The sequence below is a fragment of the Pleurodeles waltl genome, chromosome 9 (genome assembly GCF_031143425.1).
Source record: "Pleurodeles waltl isolate 20211129_DDA chromosome 9, aPleWal1.hap1.20221129, whole genome shotgun sequence".
Classification (NCBI taxonomy): domain Eukaryota; kingdom Metazoa; phylum Chordata; class Amphibia; order Caudata; family Salamandridae; genus Pleurodeles; species Pleurodeles waltl.
In genome coordinates this window covers 1,175,087,290-1,175,104,342 of record NC_090448.1, presented here as the reverse complement: position 1 = coordinate 1,175,104,342, position 17,053 = coordinate 1,175,087,290, and the positions used below count along the sequence as shown (strand labels likewise).

The 17,053-nt window shown below is 46.5% G+C and overlaps 1 protein-coding gene across 4 annotated transcripts in view; it reads left to right on the top strand.

Moving 5' to 3' along the window:
• Window positions 1-17,053, top strand: part of HEATR5A (HEAT repeat containing 5A) — a 362,218-nt gene that overhangs the window by 302,476 nt on the left and 42,689 nt on the right. For all 4 annotated transcript variants that reach the window (XM_069209087.1, XM_069209090.1, XM_069209089.1 and 1 more), the window contains exon 32: window positions 153-425. In XM_069209087.1, the coding sequence (XP_069065188.1) occupies window positions 153-425 (273 nt within the window). The remainder of the gene's footprint in view (window positions 1-152; window positions 426-17,053) is intronic.

The window sequence follows — 17,053 nt, the reverse complement described above, 5'->3', positions numbered from 1 at the left end:
TCAAACCCCCTTTCTGTTCCCCTTGTCTCTCACATACTTCCTCTTCAACACCTCTTACTCAACCGCTCACTCCTCTTCAGGTAACCCTTTCTCTCCTGCACTGGTACTTGCACTTGCACACTCCTGAAACTTTCCCTCTCTCCCTCTTACAGTGGATGATGGTGCTGAGGAGAAGGAGATTTTGCCAGAGTTTGGTGAGGGGCGAGATACTGGTGGGCTCGTGCCAGGTCATTCACTCGTCTTTGCTGCCTTGGAGCTGTGCCTCTGCATTCTTATCCGACAGCTACCACAGCTGAATCCTAAGCTGGCTGGTGGCCCTAGGGGGAAAGCAACAAGCCCGCAGGCTCTCTTGGAGGATGGCAGCAGGTTGGTTGAGGCAGCACTGGCCATCCTCGCCGATCTGCCATCCATCTGTTCTCCTGAAGGTAAGGTCTCTTCATCTGTGCCTTGTACACTATAAAACATTCTGTGTCCATACTGATCTACAGTCCTTGTGATTTCAGGGCCAGATATCCTGCAAAGCTTATGTTTCCTTTGGATACTTCTAATCACAGTTTCATCATCTTAGTTTATGCCCCAGGTGGCATACTGAATCCAGAGTTTTTACGTAGAAGTGCCCCGGAGCAGATAGGTGGTGTCATGCAGGTCCATGCTGAATCCAGACTGCCTGTTTGAGGCGGCACATTCTGGTTGGCTGTGGCAAGGCCCCAGCCAGACAGAATCTCCCCGCTCCCGTCAGGGTTGGGTGATTACACATGCTGTATAACCTACGCTCACCCTTTGGTAGCTTGGCACAGAGCAGTCAGGCTTATCACAGAGGCAATGTGTAAAGCAAGGGCACAGCACTTCCCCACCACAACCTTGCTGAGCGGCATAAATTAGACTTCACACTGTGTAGGTATGTAAAACTTGTATTCAACACACACATTGTCAACACAGTATGAGTATCATGGAAATCTGGACATAAATCACGTTTAGCAATATAGTTCACAAAATTTGGCCCAACTGTGTGTAACACCTGCAACAGTATGCACAAGTGAGAAAACAATACGTTCCCTCCTTGTACCCTCATGCGGTTCCAAACTTTGTCAACACAACACCCAGTGTAGAGTTTACCAAATTTGATGTAACACTTAAATTCAGGGTGCACCTCGGTTTCTAACACGAACAGCAATAAGTACATACAACGGCTGTAACACTTCCACGTAGCACTGTGGCCTAGGCCACACTAATAAAACGGAATGACAACCTCAGGTATTCCCTGGCAGAAGAACGTGACCAGCAACACCACAGTGCTGACTTCACTTTAACCCGTGCTCTCTCACATCCACTCGACACCGCTGATTGTTGCCACAGATATCAGTCGGCTCATGCACGCACACAGACACACACACACTCGCACACACACACACACTTGTACACACGCACTCCCGGCACCCTAATGCGGTGCCCTAATATCTGGCTACTAGATACCAGTGATGGCAGGCACCCTGGGTCACAAACCGCCCTCCACCCAACAACTAGCTTCAGCTATCCTGCCCCCAGCACAAACCATAGATTGAGTAAACCTTCCCCCTGGATACTAGGCCTCTTGCAGCCCTAGTCACACTACGCAGGATCCAGGGGACAAGATGGAAGGGGGAAAGGAAAGGGAGCAGCCGATCAGGTAACCATCAACAAGAAGGCGATTGAGCTCCGAGTAGGAGGTTTACTCAGGTCTGCAACACACAGGGGGAATGTCCTGGGGCCTCCTGTTAGCCGCTGCCGTGCCCAGTCCCACCAGACCGTCAGTGTTACAAAATAGTTACCAATTTCTGCACCTCCAAAGCGGAGGTGCACCATCAGGATGCCTTGACTTGAATCGCCCTCATCAATTCTGGTTGCACATGACGAGTTAAAAGGTCCGCACCTCCTTTACACGGAGGCGCCACATCTGGTGCACGAAGACTTGAATGGCACCAGACTGTTACACTCCCATGTGCAAAGTGCTTCGTGCTGTACCTCCACAAAAGAGGCTCAATGTCAGGGGCCCAATTACCTGAATTGCCCCTGACCATAGGATCACGCCAAATACAATTCCTAATGTGGTGCCTCCTCAGGAGGAGGCACTAGTCTGGTGCGTGATGACTTGAACTGCATCAGACGCTTCCCGACGCTCACACGAAGAATGTAAATCCTGCAGCTTTCTGGAATGAGGCACAACGTCTAGTGCTCAATGACTTGAGTTGGTCTAGATCCTCTGGTCACACAAGGAACTTTGTTTACTCCAGTATTGGAACTTTCATAGATTCACATGCTTGTATCATTCCCTGTCGCCGAGATGGGAGTCCCGGTACAATTTTCACAAGTAATGTTAAAACATATTGAAGAGAAAAAGGCCCTAGGCCTCTTCAATTTCATAGTCTATCAGAGTCATTTTGTGAAAAGGACCAAACCTGATCCTCCACCAATCAGGTGACGTCACCCTTTAGAACCTCCTGAGAGAAGCTCTAGCACCTCAGAGTTTCTACCGCACGTCGTGCTAGGGAGTCTCCTCAGAGCTCTGCTCTGTCTTCACACCTCTATTCAGCTATTTTCTCTCAGAGAAACTCATTTGGATTTGTCAGCTATTTTTCAACTATGTCTGACAAGGAAAAGAAGAGTCTCTTCAGAGACTGCAAGACTTGTGGGAAGAAAAGACTTCATTCTGAAGACCCCCATCAAGACTGCATTTACTGCCTGTACCCAGATCATTCAGCCAAAGACTGTAAGATTTGCCGTACTTTTTCTTCTAAGACCTTAAAAGATAGAGAAGGCAGATTATTAATATGGCTGCAGAAACAAACATAGGAAGGATCCAGTTTCTGGTTCTGAGAGTGAGGAGTCCTCAACATCTAAGAGATCAGCTAAAAGGGCAAGATCACGCTCTAGATCTCCCTCACAAATCTCAAGGAAAGCCCTCAAAAAGACTGCTTCAGGGTCTTATAAGGGTCGCAGCCCATCTTCTTCCCCAACTAAACTCTCAAGTAAAGAGGGGAAAAGACATTCTTCCAGTTCTGAGAGGCACAGGAAATCTTCATCTGTTCCACCATCTGTGCCTTTCAAAAAGCCATCCTCTGTGACTGGAAAAAAGGCCTCGTCTACGGATTCCCCGTCGACGGCACCGTTGGTGACTGCATTGCCGACGACAACAGCTACTTCGGTATTTCCATCGTCAACAGCTCCGCCGGCGACATCGTCGACGAGAACAAGTACACCACCGTCGACGAGAGCAGCAACGACGACATCAGCATCGACGACCGTATATACCATGTCATCGTCGACGGCGCTGATGTCAGTGTCAGCCCTACCGTCATCGACGGTAGACTCGTCGGCGAAGCTTTCTGCTATAAAAATAACTGTGCGTCGACGGCACCGTCCATGACAAAGTAGATTTACACGTCGTCGACGACACCATCGACGAGGGAAAAACATCAAAAAAGAGGGGAAAAGTTAACTCCAACCCATACATCACCTAGTAAGGTATCCTCCCTGGTGCCAGTACATCTTTTGGAGGGAGATGAAGATTCAGATGAAGACGGGCCTTTTGGAACAGCCCACAGTCCTTCTGAATTGAATGTAAAATACCAGAAAGAGGAGGCATATGAGGAAGCTTATGATCCCCAGGCTTACTCTGAGCATCACCAATATCAACAGGGAGCGTATATTCCTTCCGACCTGCTTACTGGCCTTAGAGTGATGTTAGTTGATTACAACAGAAGGTTTCCTCCTCAAGGAGAACAGCCTCCTCCATCGCCTATTTCTGGTGTTTCTACTCCACATCAAAGACCAACGTCTTTGCATCTCACAGATGTGGCCACTCCGGACATGACAATTCCCCAAGACACTGACATCTCAGAAGGGGATCAGGAAGAAGGAGAGCTCGTAGACACTCACTCAGAGTGGGACGAGTACATTATCCCTGCTCCATCTTCTCCTTCTCATTCGAAGGTGGAATCCCCACCTGAAGACATTGGAGGTTTTCACAATCTCCTAGAGAGGGCAGCCAAGCGTTTTGCTTTACCGCTACCTACGAAGCAAACAGACTGTTTCCTATATGATTTTAAAGAGCCCTTTCAAAAGTCTATGCGCTCTAGCCCGATGGTGAACTACCTGTGGGAAGAGGGCCTTAAAGTCATGAATAATCCGGCAACAGTCACGGCAGTTTTGCCACGTCTGGATAAAAAATACAGAGCTCCTGATGATACACCAACATGCTTAACAGGACATCCTCCTCTGGATTCAGTAGTAGCTCAGGCAGCTCAGAGAAGATCAAAAAATCCTTCTGCCCCGATTTCCGCACCCCCAGACAAGGAGGGTAGGCGGCTAGACAACATAGGGAAAAGATTTTCGTCTATGGCCAGCCTAGTGCTTAGAGCTGCCAACTCCTTGGCTATTTTGTCTCGATACGACAGACAGCTTTGGGCGGATATTGCACCTTTTATTAACCAGCTGCCAGAAGACGCAAAATCGGAGGCAAATAAAACTGTACAAGAAGGTCAACGCACGTCTGCAGAGCTTATAGACGCACAATGGATATAGCGACCACTGCTTTTAGACAGCTTGCAGGTGCAGCCGTATTAAGAAGACAGGGCTGGCTTAAAGCCACCTCATTTCGGCCAGAAGTCCAGAATAAAATCCTAGACTTACCCTTTGATGGCCAAGCGCTATTTGGGAAACATGTGGATGAAGCCCTACAGTCAATCAAGACGGACACGGCAAGGTCATTGGGGACCCTGCAATATTGAAGATCGTCCTTTCGTCCTAGGGGGCGTGGCCTACCCTCTTACAGAGGGGGATATCAACAACAGAGATATTCTTCCTATCCATCATCCTCACAACAGTATCGTCCATACTACTCCCAAAGGCAACAGACTCAACCAGCCTATAGTAGACCGGCAGGCCGTGGACGTTCGTTCAGCCCGGCCAAAGAGTCAGCTCGTAGAACCTGATGTTTTCGAGGCGCCGGCTACGCTCAGTCCTCCTCCTGTCACCCTGGGCGGGAGAATTTCCTTATTCCTCAGTCAATGGCAAACCATTACGTCAGACAAGTGGGTCCTACAATTAGTGGAACGGGGCCATACTTTAGAATTTATCCAGATACCTCCTTCCAACCCTCCCCGCAGGACTCCTTCAAGATATCCTCAGCAACTCAAAGAAGAGGTCGACAAGCTGCTTCTCAAGGGAGCTATAAAGAAGGTGCCGCGGGCTCAACGAGGAACAGGATTTTATTCCAGGTTCTTCATCATTCGAAAAAAGTGGAAGGATTGGAGGCCGATCCTCGATTTAAGGGAACTAAATGTATACCTAAAAAAGCAATTGTTTCGAATGATCAACCTGCGAGACGTCCTTCTGCGTCTCAATCAAAGAGATTTTATGTCATCACTAGACCTCAAAGACGCATACTTCCACATACCCATCCACCCTGCCCACAGAAAGTATTTGAGATTCACCGTAGCCAGGAGCCACTATCAATACCGCGTCCTTCCCTTCGGACTCAAATCAGCCCCAAGAATATTTACCAAATGCCTAGCACCAGTCACAGCCTTTCTCAGGAGAAGAAAGCACCAGGTTTTTCCATACTTAGGCGACTGGTTAATAAAGGCAAAGACGTACAGAGGAGCACACAAGTCAACAAGAAAGTGCGTTTCCTTACTGACCAATCTCGGATTCACAATCAACTGGGAGAAGTCCAACCCTCTACCAGTACGCAATATTACTTTTCTGGGAGCAAAACTGAACACAGAATCCGGCATGGCATGTCCCACGTTAGAGAGACAACAAAGATTACTGACCCTAGTGAGTTCCATACGGAGAAAACAAAAGGTTACCGTCCGTCTTTTCAAATCACTGTTGGGCATGATGTCATCATACATACCTCTTATCCATCTGTGTCGGCTAAAGATGCGCCCCTTGCAGGAGCAGCTAAATCGTCAATGGCTCCAAATATCAGGCACTTTCAAAGACCAGGTACAAATAACTCCGATAATGATCAAAACTCTCAAATGGTGGTCTCAAAAGCATCATCTGTCAATCGGCCTCTCGTTTATTCAACAGCCAGCCCGTGGCCTATAACAACGGATGCCTCACCGGAAGGCTGGGGCGCAGTGTTACAGGACCTGAAAATAAGTGGCAAATGGCCAATCCATCTGGCATCAATGCATATCAATTGGTTAGAACTCAGGGCAGTGCACCTGGCCTTACAAGCGTTTCTCCCAAGAATCTCAGGATCGCAAGTGGTGATAAGAACGGACAACACCACTACAATGCACTATCTCAACAAACAAGGAGGCACAAGATCTCTCACCCTCTCCAGGGAAGTCCAAGCGATCTGGAACTGGGCCTCGCAGCAAGCCATCACACACTCAGTGGTACACTTGCCGGGAATAAGCAACAAGACAGCAGATGCATTCAGCAGGCAGAAATCGGACTGCCACAAGTGGGAGCTAGACCAGACAGTACTGAACCATATTTTTTCCCAGTGGGGAACACCAACAGTGGATCTGTTTGTGAAGAAGGACAACGCCAAATGCCAGTTCTTCGCAAGTTGGCATCACCAAAAGGGATCTTGGGGGAATGCGTTTTCGATAGTCTCGTCAGACATCTTTGCTTACACCTTTCCTCCTATTCCGTTGATCCTAAGGGTCCTCACGAAGATGAAAACAGAACCGTGCACTCTCATACTGATAGCCCCGTGCTGGCCGCGCCAACATTGGTTCACGGAGCTCCTCATTCTGTCAGTCAAACCTCATATTCCACTGGAGCCGTTACCTCATTTACTAACAATGAACAACGGCCAGGTTCGGCACCCCGATCCGCAGTCAATGCGGTTATCAGCATGGCTCCTCACCACAGAGAGTTTGCGCATTTGAACATCCCTCAGGACTGCAGGGATATTTTGTCAAAGGCCAGAGCGGATAGCACTAACAAGACATATCAGTGTAAATGGAAAAGATTCTGTGCCTGGTGTCATCAACGACAGATCGACCCTCTACTCTCACCACCAGAAGAAATATTGCCGTATCTCTTACAGTTAGCTCAATCTGGCCTAGCACACTCGTCCATTAAAGTTCATGTAGCAGCTATAGCTGCATACAGACGTTCAGATGACACACCCTCGCTCTTCTCTTCTTGGCTGATTAAGAGATTTCTAAAGGGGCTTTTCAGGGTTTACCCTCCTTTCAGACCACCACCTCCTTCGTGGAATCTAAATATTGTTTTGGCACAACTGATGAAGCATCCATTTGAACCGATCCACCGTGCTTCCCTCAAACACTTGTCGTGGAAGGTTGCCTTATTGATAGCTCTTACATCAGCTAGGCGGGTCAGTGAGGTGCAAGCGCTGTCCATCCAAGAGCCATTCCTGCAGCTTAAACATGATAGACTATTAATGCGCACTAACCCGCATTTTATTCCAACGGTTCCGTCAGACTTTCACATGAACGAACCTTTAGTCTTCAAGTCTTTTTTCCCTCATCCATCTTCTCCGGCAGAGAGGGCATTACACTCTTTAGACGTGAAAAGATGCGTTCAATTTTATTTGGACAGGACTAAATCTTTTCGGCGCTCTAATCAATTATTTGTGGCGTACAGTGCCCCAAAAAGGGGTGCCCACTATCCAAGCAGAGTATTTCTAGATGGATCGCCTCTGCCATTCGATTATGCCATCAGGCAGCGGGCAAACCTTTGCAGTCATCTGTCCATGCTCACTCGACGAGAAAAGTATCGTCGTCAGCGGCACTGTTTGCCGGAGTGCCACTACAAGACATATGTAGGGCAGCAACATGGAAGAGCTGTCATACCTTCACTAAGCACTACTGCTTGGAGTCCCTCTCTCACGGAGAGGTAGCAGTGGGCCAGGCGGTTATCAGGAATCGCTTCAGGTGAAGGTGAGCGATTTCTCCTACATCCCTCTATCCTAGAACAGGTATGCACATTGTTTACTAAAAAAAAACAAAAAACACAGAAATGTATACAAGGATAAGAGAACGCTATCATAATCACATAAGTAAGCGGGTTTACAGACATTGATCATGTTACAGTAGTGTCTTATGATAATTTCAATTACTGTTTTCTTCTTTGAATTTCATCATGTATCTTCACAGCTATATCTGTATATATATATATTAGAGATAAGTAGATAGATATCTTTTTATATATATATATATATATATATATATATGTTCGATGGCATGTGTAGCTGCAGATACACATGCTGTGCACATCCCGCCATCTGGTGTTGGGCTCGGAGTGTTACAAGTTGTTTTTCTTCGAAGAAGTCTTTTCGAGTCACGAGACCGAGGGACTCCTCCCATTTCGACTCCATTGCGCATGGGCGTCGACTCCATCTTAGATTGTTTTTTTTCCGCCATCGGGTTCGGACGTGTTCCTTTTCGCTCTGTGTTTTGGTTCGGAAAGTTAGTTAGAATCTCGGAAAAAACGTCAGTATTGTTTGCGTTCGGTATCGGGTTAGTTACAACAGATCAACACCGAATTTTGAAGAGCTCCGGTGGCCCTTCGGGGTTTTTTCGATCCCCCGTCGGGGCCTGGTCGGCCCGGCCACGTGTGACTTCAAGGCTGATGGAACGGACCCCATTCTGCTTCTGTCCAAAATGCCATAATAAGTATCCGTATACGGATCAGCATCTGGTCTGTAACTTGTGCTTGTCCCCAGAGCACAAGGAAGATACTTGTGAGGCCTGTCGAGCGTTTCGGTCCAGAAAGACGTTAAGAGACCGAAGAGCCAGAAGACTGCAGATGGCGTCGACGCCGACAGGACAAGAGCGTTTCGAGGAGGAAGAGGAAGCTTTCTCTATCCAAGAGTCGGACTCGGAAGAGCTCGAGAACGAAGAAATGCCGAAAACCGTGAGTAAGACGTCGAAACATAAGACTCACGAGAAGTCAACAGAAGCCCAGGGGACACCACCGCCAACAGGCCATGGCTTAACCCAAAAAAATAGGTGACCGATCCAAGGCACCGAAAAAGGGCACGCTGGTGTCGAAGTCATCCGACTCCGGTCGAGATACCGCCACACAGCAATCTCGGACCCGAGACATCGGCTCAGAGAAATTTCAGCACCGTGACAGTGGCACCGAACAAATTCGACACCGAAACACCACCACGCCGAAAATTACAAAGGTTTCTTCGGAGCCTAAAAAGACGTCCGAAAAAGTTTTGGTTCCGAAACATCCAGCCTCGGAGCCGAAAACAGGTTCCTATACAGAGGAACAAGGATTGTCCTCCCAAATGCAAAAACATAGATTCAGAGAGGAACTTCAAGCAGTAGAGCCAGACTATACTCAAAGGAGGCTCCACATTCAACAAGACACAGGGAAGATAACCACTCATCCCCCAATTAAAATAAAAAGAAAACTTGCTTTTCAAGAAAAGGACAAGGAGCCACAGGCAAAGGTGGCAAGGAAAACAACACCACCTTCTCCACCACCATCAGTGCACACATCACCAGTAGCAACTCCTCCACTGATGCACTCCCCGACTCATACTACCATGAGTCAAGATGATCCCGATGCATGGGACCTTTACGATGCTCCAGTATCGGACAACGGCCCAGACTCGTACCCTGCCAGGCCGTCCCCACCTGAGGACAGTACATCTTACACACAGGTGATCGCAAGGGCAGCTGCTTTCCATAACGTCACCTTGCATTCCGAACCAATTGAGGATGACTTTTTGTTTAACACGCTATCCTCCACTCATAGCCAATACCAAAGACTACCTATGCTCCCAGGAATGCTAAAACATTCAAAACAAATCTTTCAGGATCCTGTTAAAGGCCGAGCCATAACTCCAAGGGTGAAGAAAAAGTACAGGCCACCGCCAACAGATCCAGTTTATATTACAACGCAGTTAACACCAGACTCAGTAGTTGTCGGGGCAGCTCGTAAGAGAGCAAACTCTCATACCTCGGGGGACGCACCACCTCCAGACAAAGAGAGTCGCAAATTTGATGCTGCGGGCAAAAGGGTTGCAGCACAAGCAGCAAACCAATGGCGCATTGCCAATTCACAAGCACTTTTGGCAAGATATGATAGAGCTCACTGGGATGATATGCAACATTTGATAGAACACTTACCCAAGGAGTTCCAAAAAAGAGCACAACAAGTGGTGGAAGAAGGACAAAGTATCTCTAATAATCAGATATGGTCTTCAATGGATGCAGCAGATACGGCTGCAAGGACAGTAAATACTGCAATAACAATAAGAAGGCACGCATGGCTGCGCACGTCAGGGTTCAAGCCGGAAATTCAACAAGCCGTGCTAAATATGCTGTAAAGAAATGGCTCCCTGTTGCAGTTACCCCCCACTTTTTGCCTGATACTGATGCTGACTTGACTGAGAAGTGTGCTGGGACCCTGCTAACCAGGCCCCAGCACCAGTGTTCTTTCACCTAAAATGTACCATTGTTTCCACAATTGGCACAACCCTGGCACCTAGGTAAGTCCCTTGTAACTGGTACCCCTGGTACCAAGGGCCCTGATGCCAGGGAAGGTCTCTAAGGGCTGCAGCATGTCTTATGCCACCCTAGGGACCCCTCACTCAGCACAGACACACTGCTTGCCAGCTTGGGTGTGCTGATGGGGAGAAAATGACTAAGTCGACATGGCACTCCCCTCAGGGTGCCATGCCAACCTCCCACTGCCTGTGGCATAGGTAAGTCACCCCTCTAGTAGGCCTTACAGCCCTAAGGCAGGGTGCACTATACCACAGGTGAGGGCATATGTGCATGAGCACTATGCCCCTACAGTGTCTAAGCAAAACCTTAGACATTGTAAGTGCAGGGTAGCCATAAGAGTATATGGGCTGGGAGTCTGTCAAAAACGAACTCCACAGCTCCATAATGGCTACACTGAATACTGGGAAGTTTAGTATCAAACTTCTCAGAATAATAAACCCACACTGATGCCAGTGTTGGATTTATTAAAAAATGCACACAGAGGGCATCTTAGAGATACCCCCTGTATTTTACCCAATTGTTCAGTGCAGGACTGACTGGTCTGTGCCAGCCTGCTGCTGAGAGACGAGTGTCTGACCTCATGCGGTGAGAGCCTTTGTGCTCTCTGAGGACAGAAACAAAGCCTGCTCTGAGTGGAGGTGCTTCACACCTCCCCCCTGCAGGAACTGTAACACCTAGCAGTGAGCTTCAAAGGCTCAAGCTTCGTGTTACAATGCCCCAGGGCACTCCAGCTAGTGGAGATGCCCGCCTCCTGGACCCAGCCCCCACTTTTGGCGGCAAGTCCAGGAGAGATAATGAGAAAAACAAGGAGGAGTCACTGGCCAGTCAGGACAGCCCCTAAGGTGTCCTGAGCTGAGGTGTCTCTGACTTTTAGAAATCCTCCATCTTGAAGAAGGAGGATTCCCCCAATAGGGTTAGGATTGTGACCCCCTCCCCTTGGGAGGAGACACAAAGAGGGTGTACCCACCCTCAGGGCTAGTAGCCATTGGCTACTAACCCCCCAGACCTAAACACGCCCTTAAAATTAGTATTTAAGGGCTACCCTGAACCCTAGAAAATTAGATTCCTGCAACAACAAGAAGAAGGACTGCCCAGCTGAAAACCCCTGCAGAGGAAGACCAGAAGACAACAACTGCCTTGGCTCCAGAAACTCACCGGCCTGTCTCCTGCCTTCCAAAGAACTCTGCTCCAGCGACACCTTCCAAAGGGACCAGCGACCTCTGAATCCTCTGAGGACTGCCCTGCTTCGACGACGACAAGAAACTCCTGAGGACAGCGGACCTGCTCCAAAAAGACTGCAACTTTGTTTCAAGAAGCAGCTTTAAAGAACCCTGCAACTCCCCGCAAGAAGCGTGAGACTTGCAACACTGCACCAGGCGACCCCGACTCGGCTGGTGGAGAACCAACACCTCAGGGAGGACCCCCGGACTACTCTACGACTGTGAGTACCAAAACCTGTCCCCCCTGAGCCCCCACAGCGCCGCCTGCAGAGGGAATCCCGAGGCTTCCCCTGACCGCGACTCTCTGAAACCTAAGTCCCGACGCCTGGAAAAGACCCTGCACCCGCAGCCCCCAGGACCTGAAGGACCGGACTTTCACTGGAGAAGTGACCCCCAGGAGTCCCTCTCCCTTGCCCAAGTGGAGGTTTCCCCGAGGAAGCCCCCCCTTGCCTGCCTGCAGCGCTGAAGAGATCCCTTGATCTCTCATTGACTAACATTGCAAACCCGACGCTTGTTTCTACACTGCACCCGGCCGCCCCCGCGCTGCTGAGGGTGAAATTTCTGTGTGGGCTTGTGTCCCCCCCGGTGCCCTACAAAACCCCCCTGGTCTGCCCTCCAAAGACGCGGGTACTTACCTGCAAGCAGACCGGAACCGGGGCACCCCCTTCTCTCCATTCTAGCCTATGCGTTTTGGGCACCACTTTGAACTCTGCACCTGACCGGCCCTGAGCTGCTGGTGTGGTGACTTTGGGGTTGCTCTGAACCCCCAACGGTGGGCTACCTTGGACCAAGAACTGAACCCTGTAAGTGTCTTACTTACCTGGTAAAACTAACAAAAACTTACCTCCCCCAGGAACTGTGAAAATTGCACTGTGTCCACTTTTGAAATAGCTATTTGTGAATAACTTGAAAAGTATACATGCAATTGAAATGATTCAAAGCTCCTAATGTACTTACCTGCAATACCTTTCAAACAAGATATTACATGTTAAATTTGAACCTGTGGTTCTTAAAATAAACTAAGAAAATATATTTTTCTATAACAAAACCTATTGGCTGGATTTGTCTCTGAGTGTGTGTACCTCATTTATTGTCTGTGTATGTACAACAAATGCTTAACACTACTCCTTGGATAAGCCTACTGCTCGACCACACTACCACAAAATAGAGCATTAGTATTATCTCTTTTTACCACTATTTTACCTCTAAGGGGAACCCTTGGACTCTGTGCATGCTATTCCTTACTTTGAAATAGCACATACAGAGCCAACTTCCTACATATGCCATTTAATGAACAGCAGTTGTTTGGGCCGGAAGTCGACACTGCTATTGATAAACTCAAGAAAGACACTGATACAGCAAAAGCCATGGGCGCACTCTACTCCCCGCAGAGCAGAGGCACATTTTGCAAAACACCTTTTAGGGGAGGGTTTTGAGGACAACCTACAGAAACCACAACATCACAAACAAGGCCCACTTACCAAAGCCAATATCAGCGGGGAAGTTTTCGGGGGCAATACAGAGGGGGACAATTCCAAAAAAATAGAGGAAAATTCCAAAGCCCCAAAAGTCCTCAAAATAAGCAGTGACTTACAAGTCACACATCCCCATCACATAACACCTGTGGGGGGAAGACTAAGCCAATTTTACAAACATTGGGAGGAGATAACAACAGATACTTGGGTACTAGCAATTATCCAGCATGGTTATTGCATAGAATTTCTCGAATTCCCTCCAACAGTCCCACCGAAAACACACAGTATGTCAAAACAACATATAAATCTTCTAGGATTAGAAGTTCAAGCATTGCTCCAAAAAGAGGCAATAGAATTAGTACCAAAACAAGAACTAAACACAGGAGTTTACTCACTGTACTTTCTGATTCCCAAAAAAGACAAAAGTCTAAGACCTATACTAGATCTCAGAATATTAAATAAATACATACATCAAATCAGACCACTTTCACATGGTTACATTACAAGAGGTAATCCCACTGCTCAAACAACAAGACTACATGACAACACTGGATCTAAAGGATGCATATTTCCATATACCAATACATCCTTCACACAGAAAGTACCTAAGGTTTCTATTCCAAGGGATACATTACCAATTCAAAGTGTTGCCATTCGGAATAACAACTGCGCCAAGAGTTTTTACAAAATGTCTAGCTGTAGTAGCTGCACATATCAGAAGGCAGCAAATACATGTGTTCCCGTACCTAGACGATTGGTTAATCAAAACCAACACGCAAATACAGTGTTCACAACACACAAATTATGTCATAGAAACCCTACACAAACTAGGTTTCTCAATCAATTACTCAAAGTCACACCTTCTGCTGTGTCAAACACAGCAATACCTAGGAGCAACAATCAACACAGTAAAAGGAATTGCCACTCCAAGTCCACAAAGAGTCCAAACATTTCACAATGTAATACAAGCCATGTATCCAAACCAAAAGATACAGGTCAAATTAGTAATGAAACTCCTAGGCATGATGTCCTCATGCATAGCCATTGTCCCAAACGCAAGGTTGCACATGCGGCCCTTACAACTGTGCCTAGCATCACAGTGGTCACAGGCACAGGGTCAACTTCTAGATCTGGTGTTGATAGACCGCCAAACATACATCTCGCTTCAATGGTGGAACAGTATAAATTTAAACCAAGGGCGGCCTTTTCAAGACCCAGTGCCACAATACGTAATAACGACAGATGCATTCATGACAGGGTGGGGAGCACACCTCAATCAGCACAGCATCCAAGGACAATGGGACATTCAGCAAAGACAGTTTCATATAAATCACTTAGAACTGTTAGCGGTGTTTCTAGCGCTGAAAGCATTTCAACCCATAATAACCCACAAATACACTCTTGTCAAAACAGACAACATGACAACAATGTATTACCTAAACAAACAGGGAGGAACACACTCGACACAGTTGTGTCTCCTGACACAAAAAATATGGCATTGGGCGATTCACAACCACATTCGCCTAATAGCACAATTTATTCCAGTGATTCAGAATAAGTTAGCAGACAATCTCTCTCGGGATCACCAACAGATCCACAAATGGGAAATTCACCCCCAAATACTGAACACTTACTTCAGAATGTGGGGAACGCCACAAATAGATCTATTTGCAACAAAAGAAAACTCAAAATGCCAAAACTTCGCATCCAGGTACCCACAACATCAGTCTCGGGGCAATGCACTATGGATGAACTGGTCAGGGATATTTGCGTACGCTTTTCCCCCTCTCCCACTTCTTCCATATCTAGTAAACAAGTTGAGTCAAAACAAACTCAAACTCATACTAAAAGCACCAACATGGGCAAGGCAACCTTGGTACACAACACTACTAGACCTTTCAGTAGTACCTCATGTCAAACTACCAAACAGACCAGATCTGTTAACGAAACACAAACAACAGATCAGACATCCAAATCCAGCATCGCTGAATCTAGCAATTTGGCTCCTGAAATCCTAGAATTCGGGCACTTAGACCTCACACAGGAATGTATGAAGGTCATAAAACAAGCTAGAAAACCTACCACTAGACACTGCTATGCAAATAAGTGGAAAAGATTTGTTTATTACTGCCATAATAATCAAATTCAACCTTTACACGCATCTGCAAAAGACATAGTAGGATACTTACTACATTTGCAAAAATCAAAACTAGCTTTCTCTTCCATTAAAATACATCTTACGGCAATTTCAGCTTACCTGCAAATTACGCACTCAACTTCATTATTTAGGATACCAGTCATAAAAGCGTTTATGGAAGGCCTAAAGAGAATTATACCACCAAGAACACCACCAGTTCCTTCATGGAACCTCAACATTGTCTTAACACGACTCATGGGTCCACCTTTTGAGCCCATGCACTCTTGTGAAATGCAATACTTAACGTGGAAAGTTGCATTCTTAATTGCCATCACATCTCTAAGAAGAGTGAGTGAAATTCAAGCATTTACCATTCAAGAACCATTTATTCAAATACACAAAAATAAAGTTGTTCTACGGACAAATCCTAAATTTTTACCAAAAGTAATCTCACCGTTCCACTTGAATCAAACGGTAGAATTACCAGTGTTCTTCCCACAGCCAGATTCTGTAGCTGAAAGAGCACTACATACATTAGACATCAAAAGAGCACTAATGTACTACATTGACCGAACAAAACTAATTCGAAAGACAAAACAACTATTTATTGCCTTTAAAAAACCTCATACAGGAAATCCAATTTCAAAACAAGGCATTGCTAGATGGATAGTTAAGTGTATTCAAACCTGCTATCTTAAAGCTAAAAGAGAACTGCCTATTACACCAAAGGCACACTCAACCAGAAAGAAGGGTGCTACCATGGCCTTTCTAGGAAATATTCCAATGAACGAAATATGTAAGGCAGCAACATGGTCTACGCCTCATACATTTACCAAGCACTACTGTGTAGATGTGTTAACAGCACAACAGGCAACAATAGGTCAAGCTGTACTAAGAACATTATTTCAAACTACTTCAACTCCTACAGGCTGAACCACCGCTTTTGGGGAGATAACTGCTTACTAGTCTATGCACAGCATGTGTATCTGCAGCTACACATGCCATCGAACGGAAAATGTCACTTACCCAGTGTACATCTGTTCGTGGCATTAGTCGCTGCAGCTTCACATGCGCCCACCCGCCTCCCCGGGAGCCTGTAGCCGTTTAGAAGTAGATCTTAAACATTTGTACATTTGTAAATATATTACTTTAAACTTCATTATGTACATACGCATTCACTCCATTGCATGGGCACTATTACTAGCATACACAACTCCTACCTCACCCTCTGCGGGGAAAACAATCTAAGATGGAGTCGACGCCCATGCGCAATGGAGTCGAAATGGGAGGAGTCCCTCGGTCTCGTGACTTGAAAAGACTTCTTCGAAGAAAAACAACTTGTAACACTCCGAGCCCAACACCAGATGGCGGGATGTGCACAGCATGTGAATCTGCAGCGACTAATGCCATGAACAGATATACACTGGGTAAGTGACATTTTCCATATATAGATAGATAGATAGATAGATATAGATATATATATTTAGACATATGTCGGTATTATTATATACTTCATCATTTTAGGCATGATGATAATAAGGTTTTGTGGTTCAAGATATTTTGTTTATTAAGTGTTGTAATTTTACAATGTGCATAGTTATTGCTTTCTACTTTGATTCAAGCATGTGAATCTATGAAAGTTCCAATACTGGAGTAAGAAAATAAGTTACTTACCTGTAACTGTAGTTCTCCAGTATTGGAATCTTTCATAGATTCACATGCGACCCA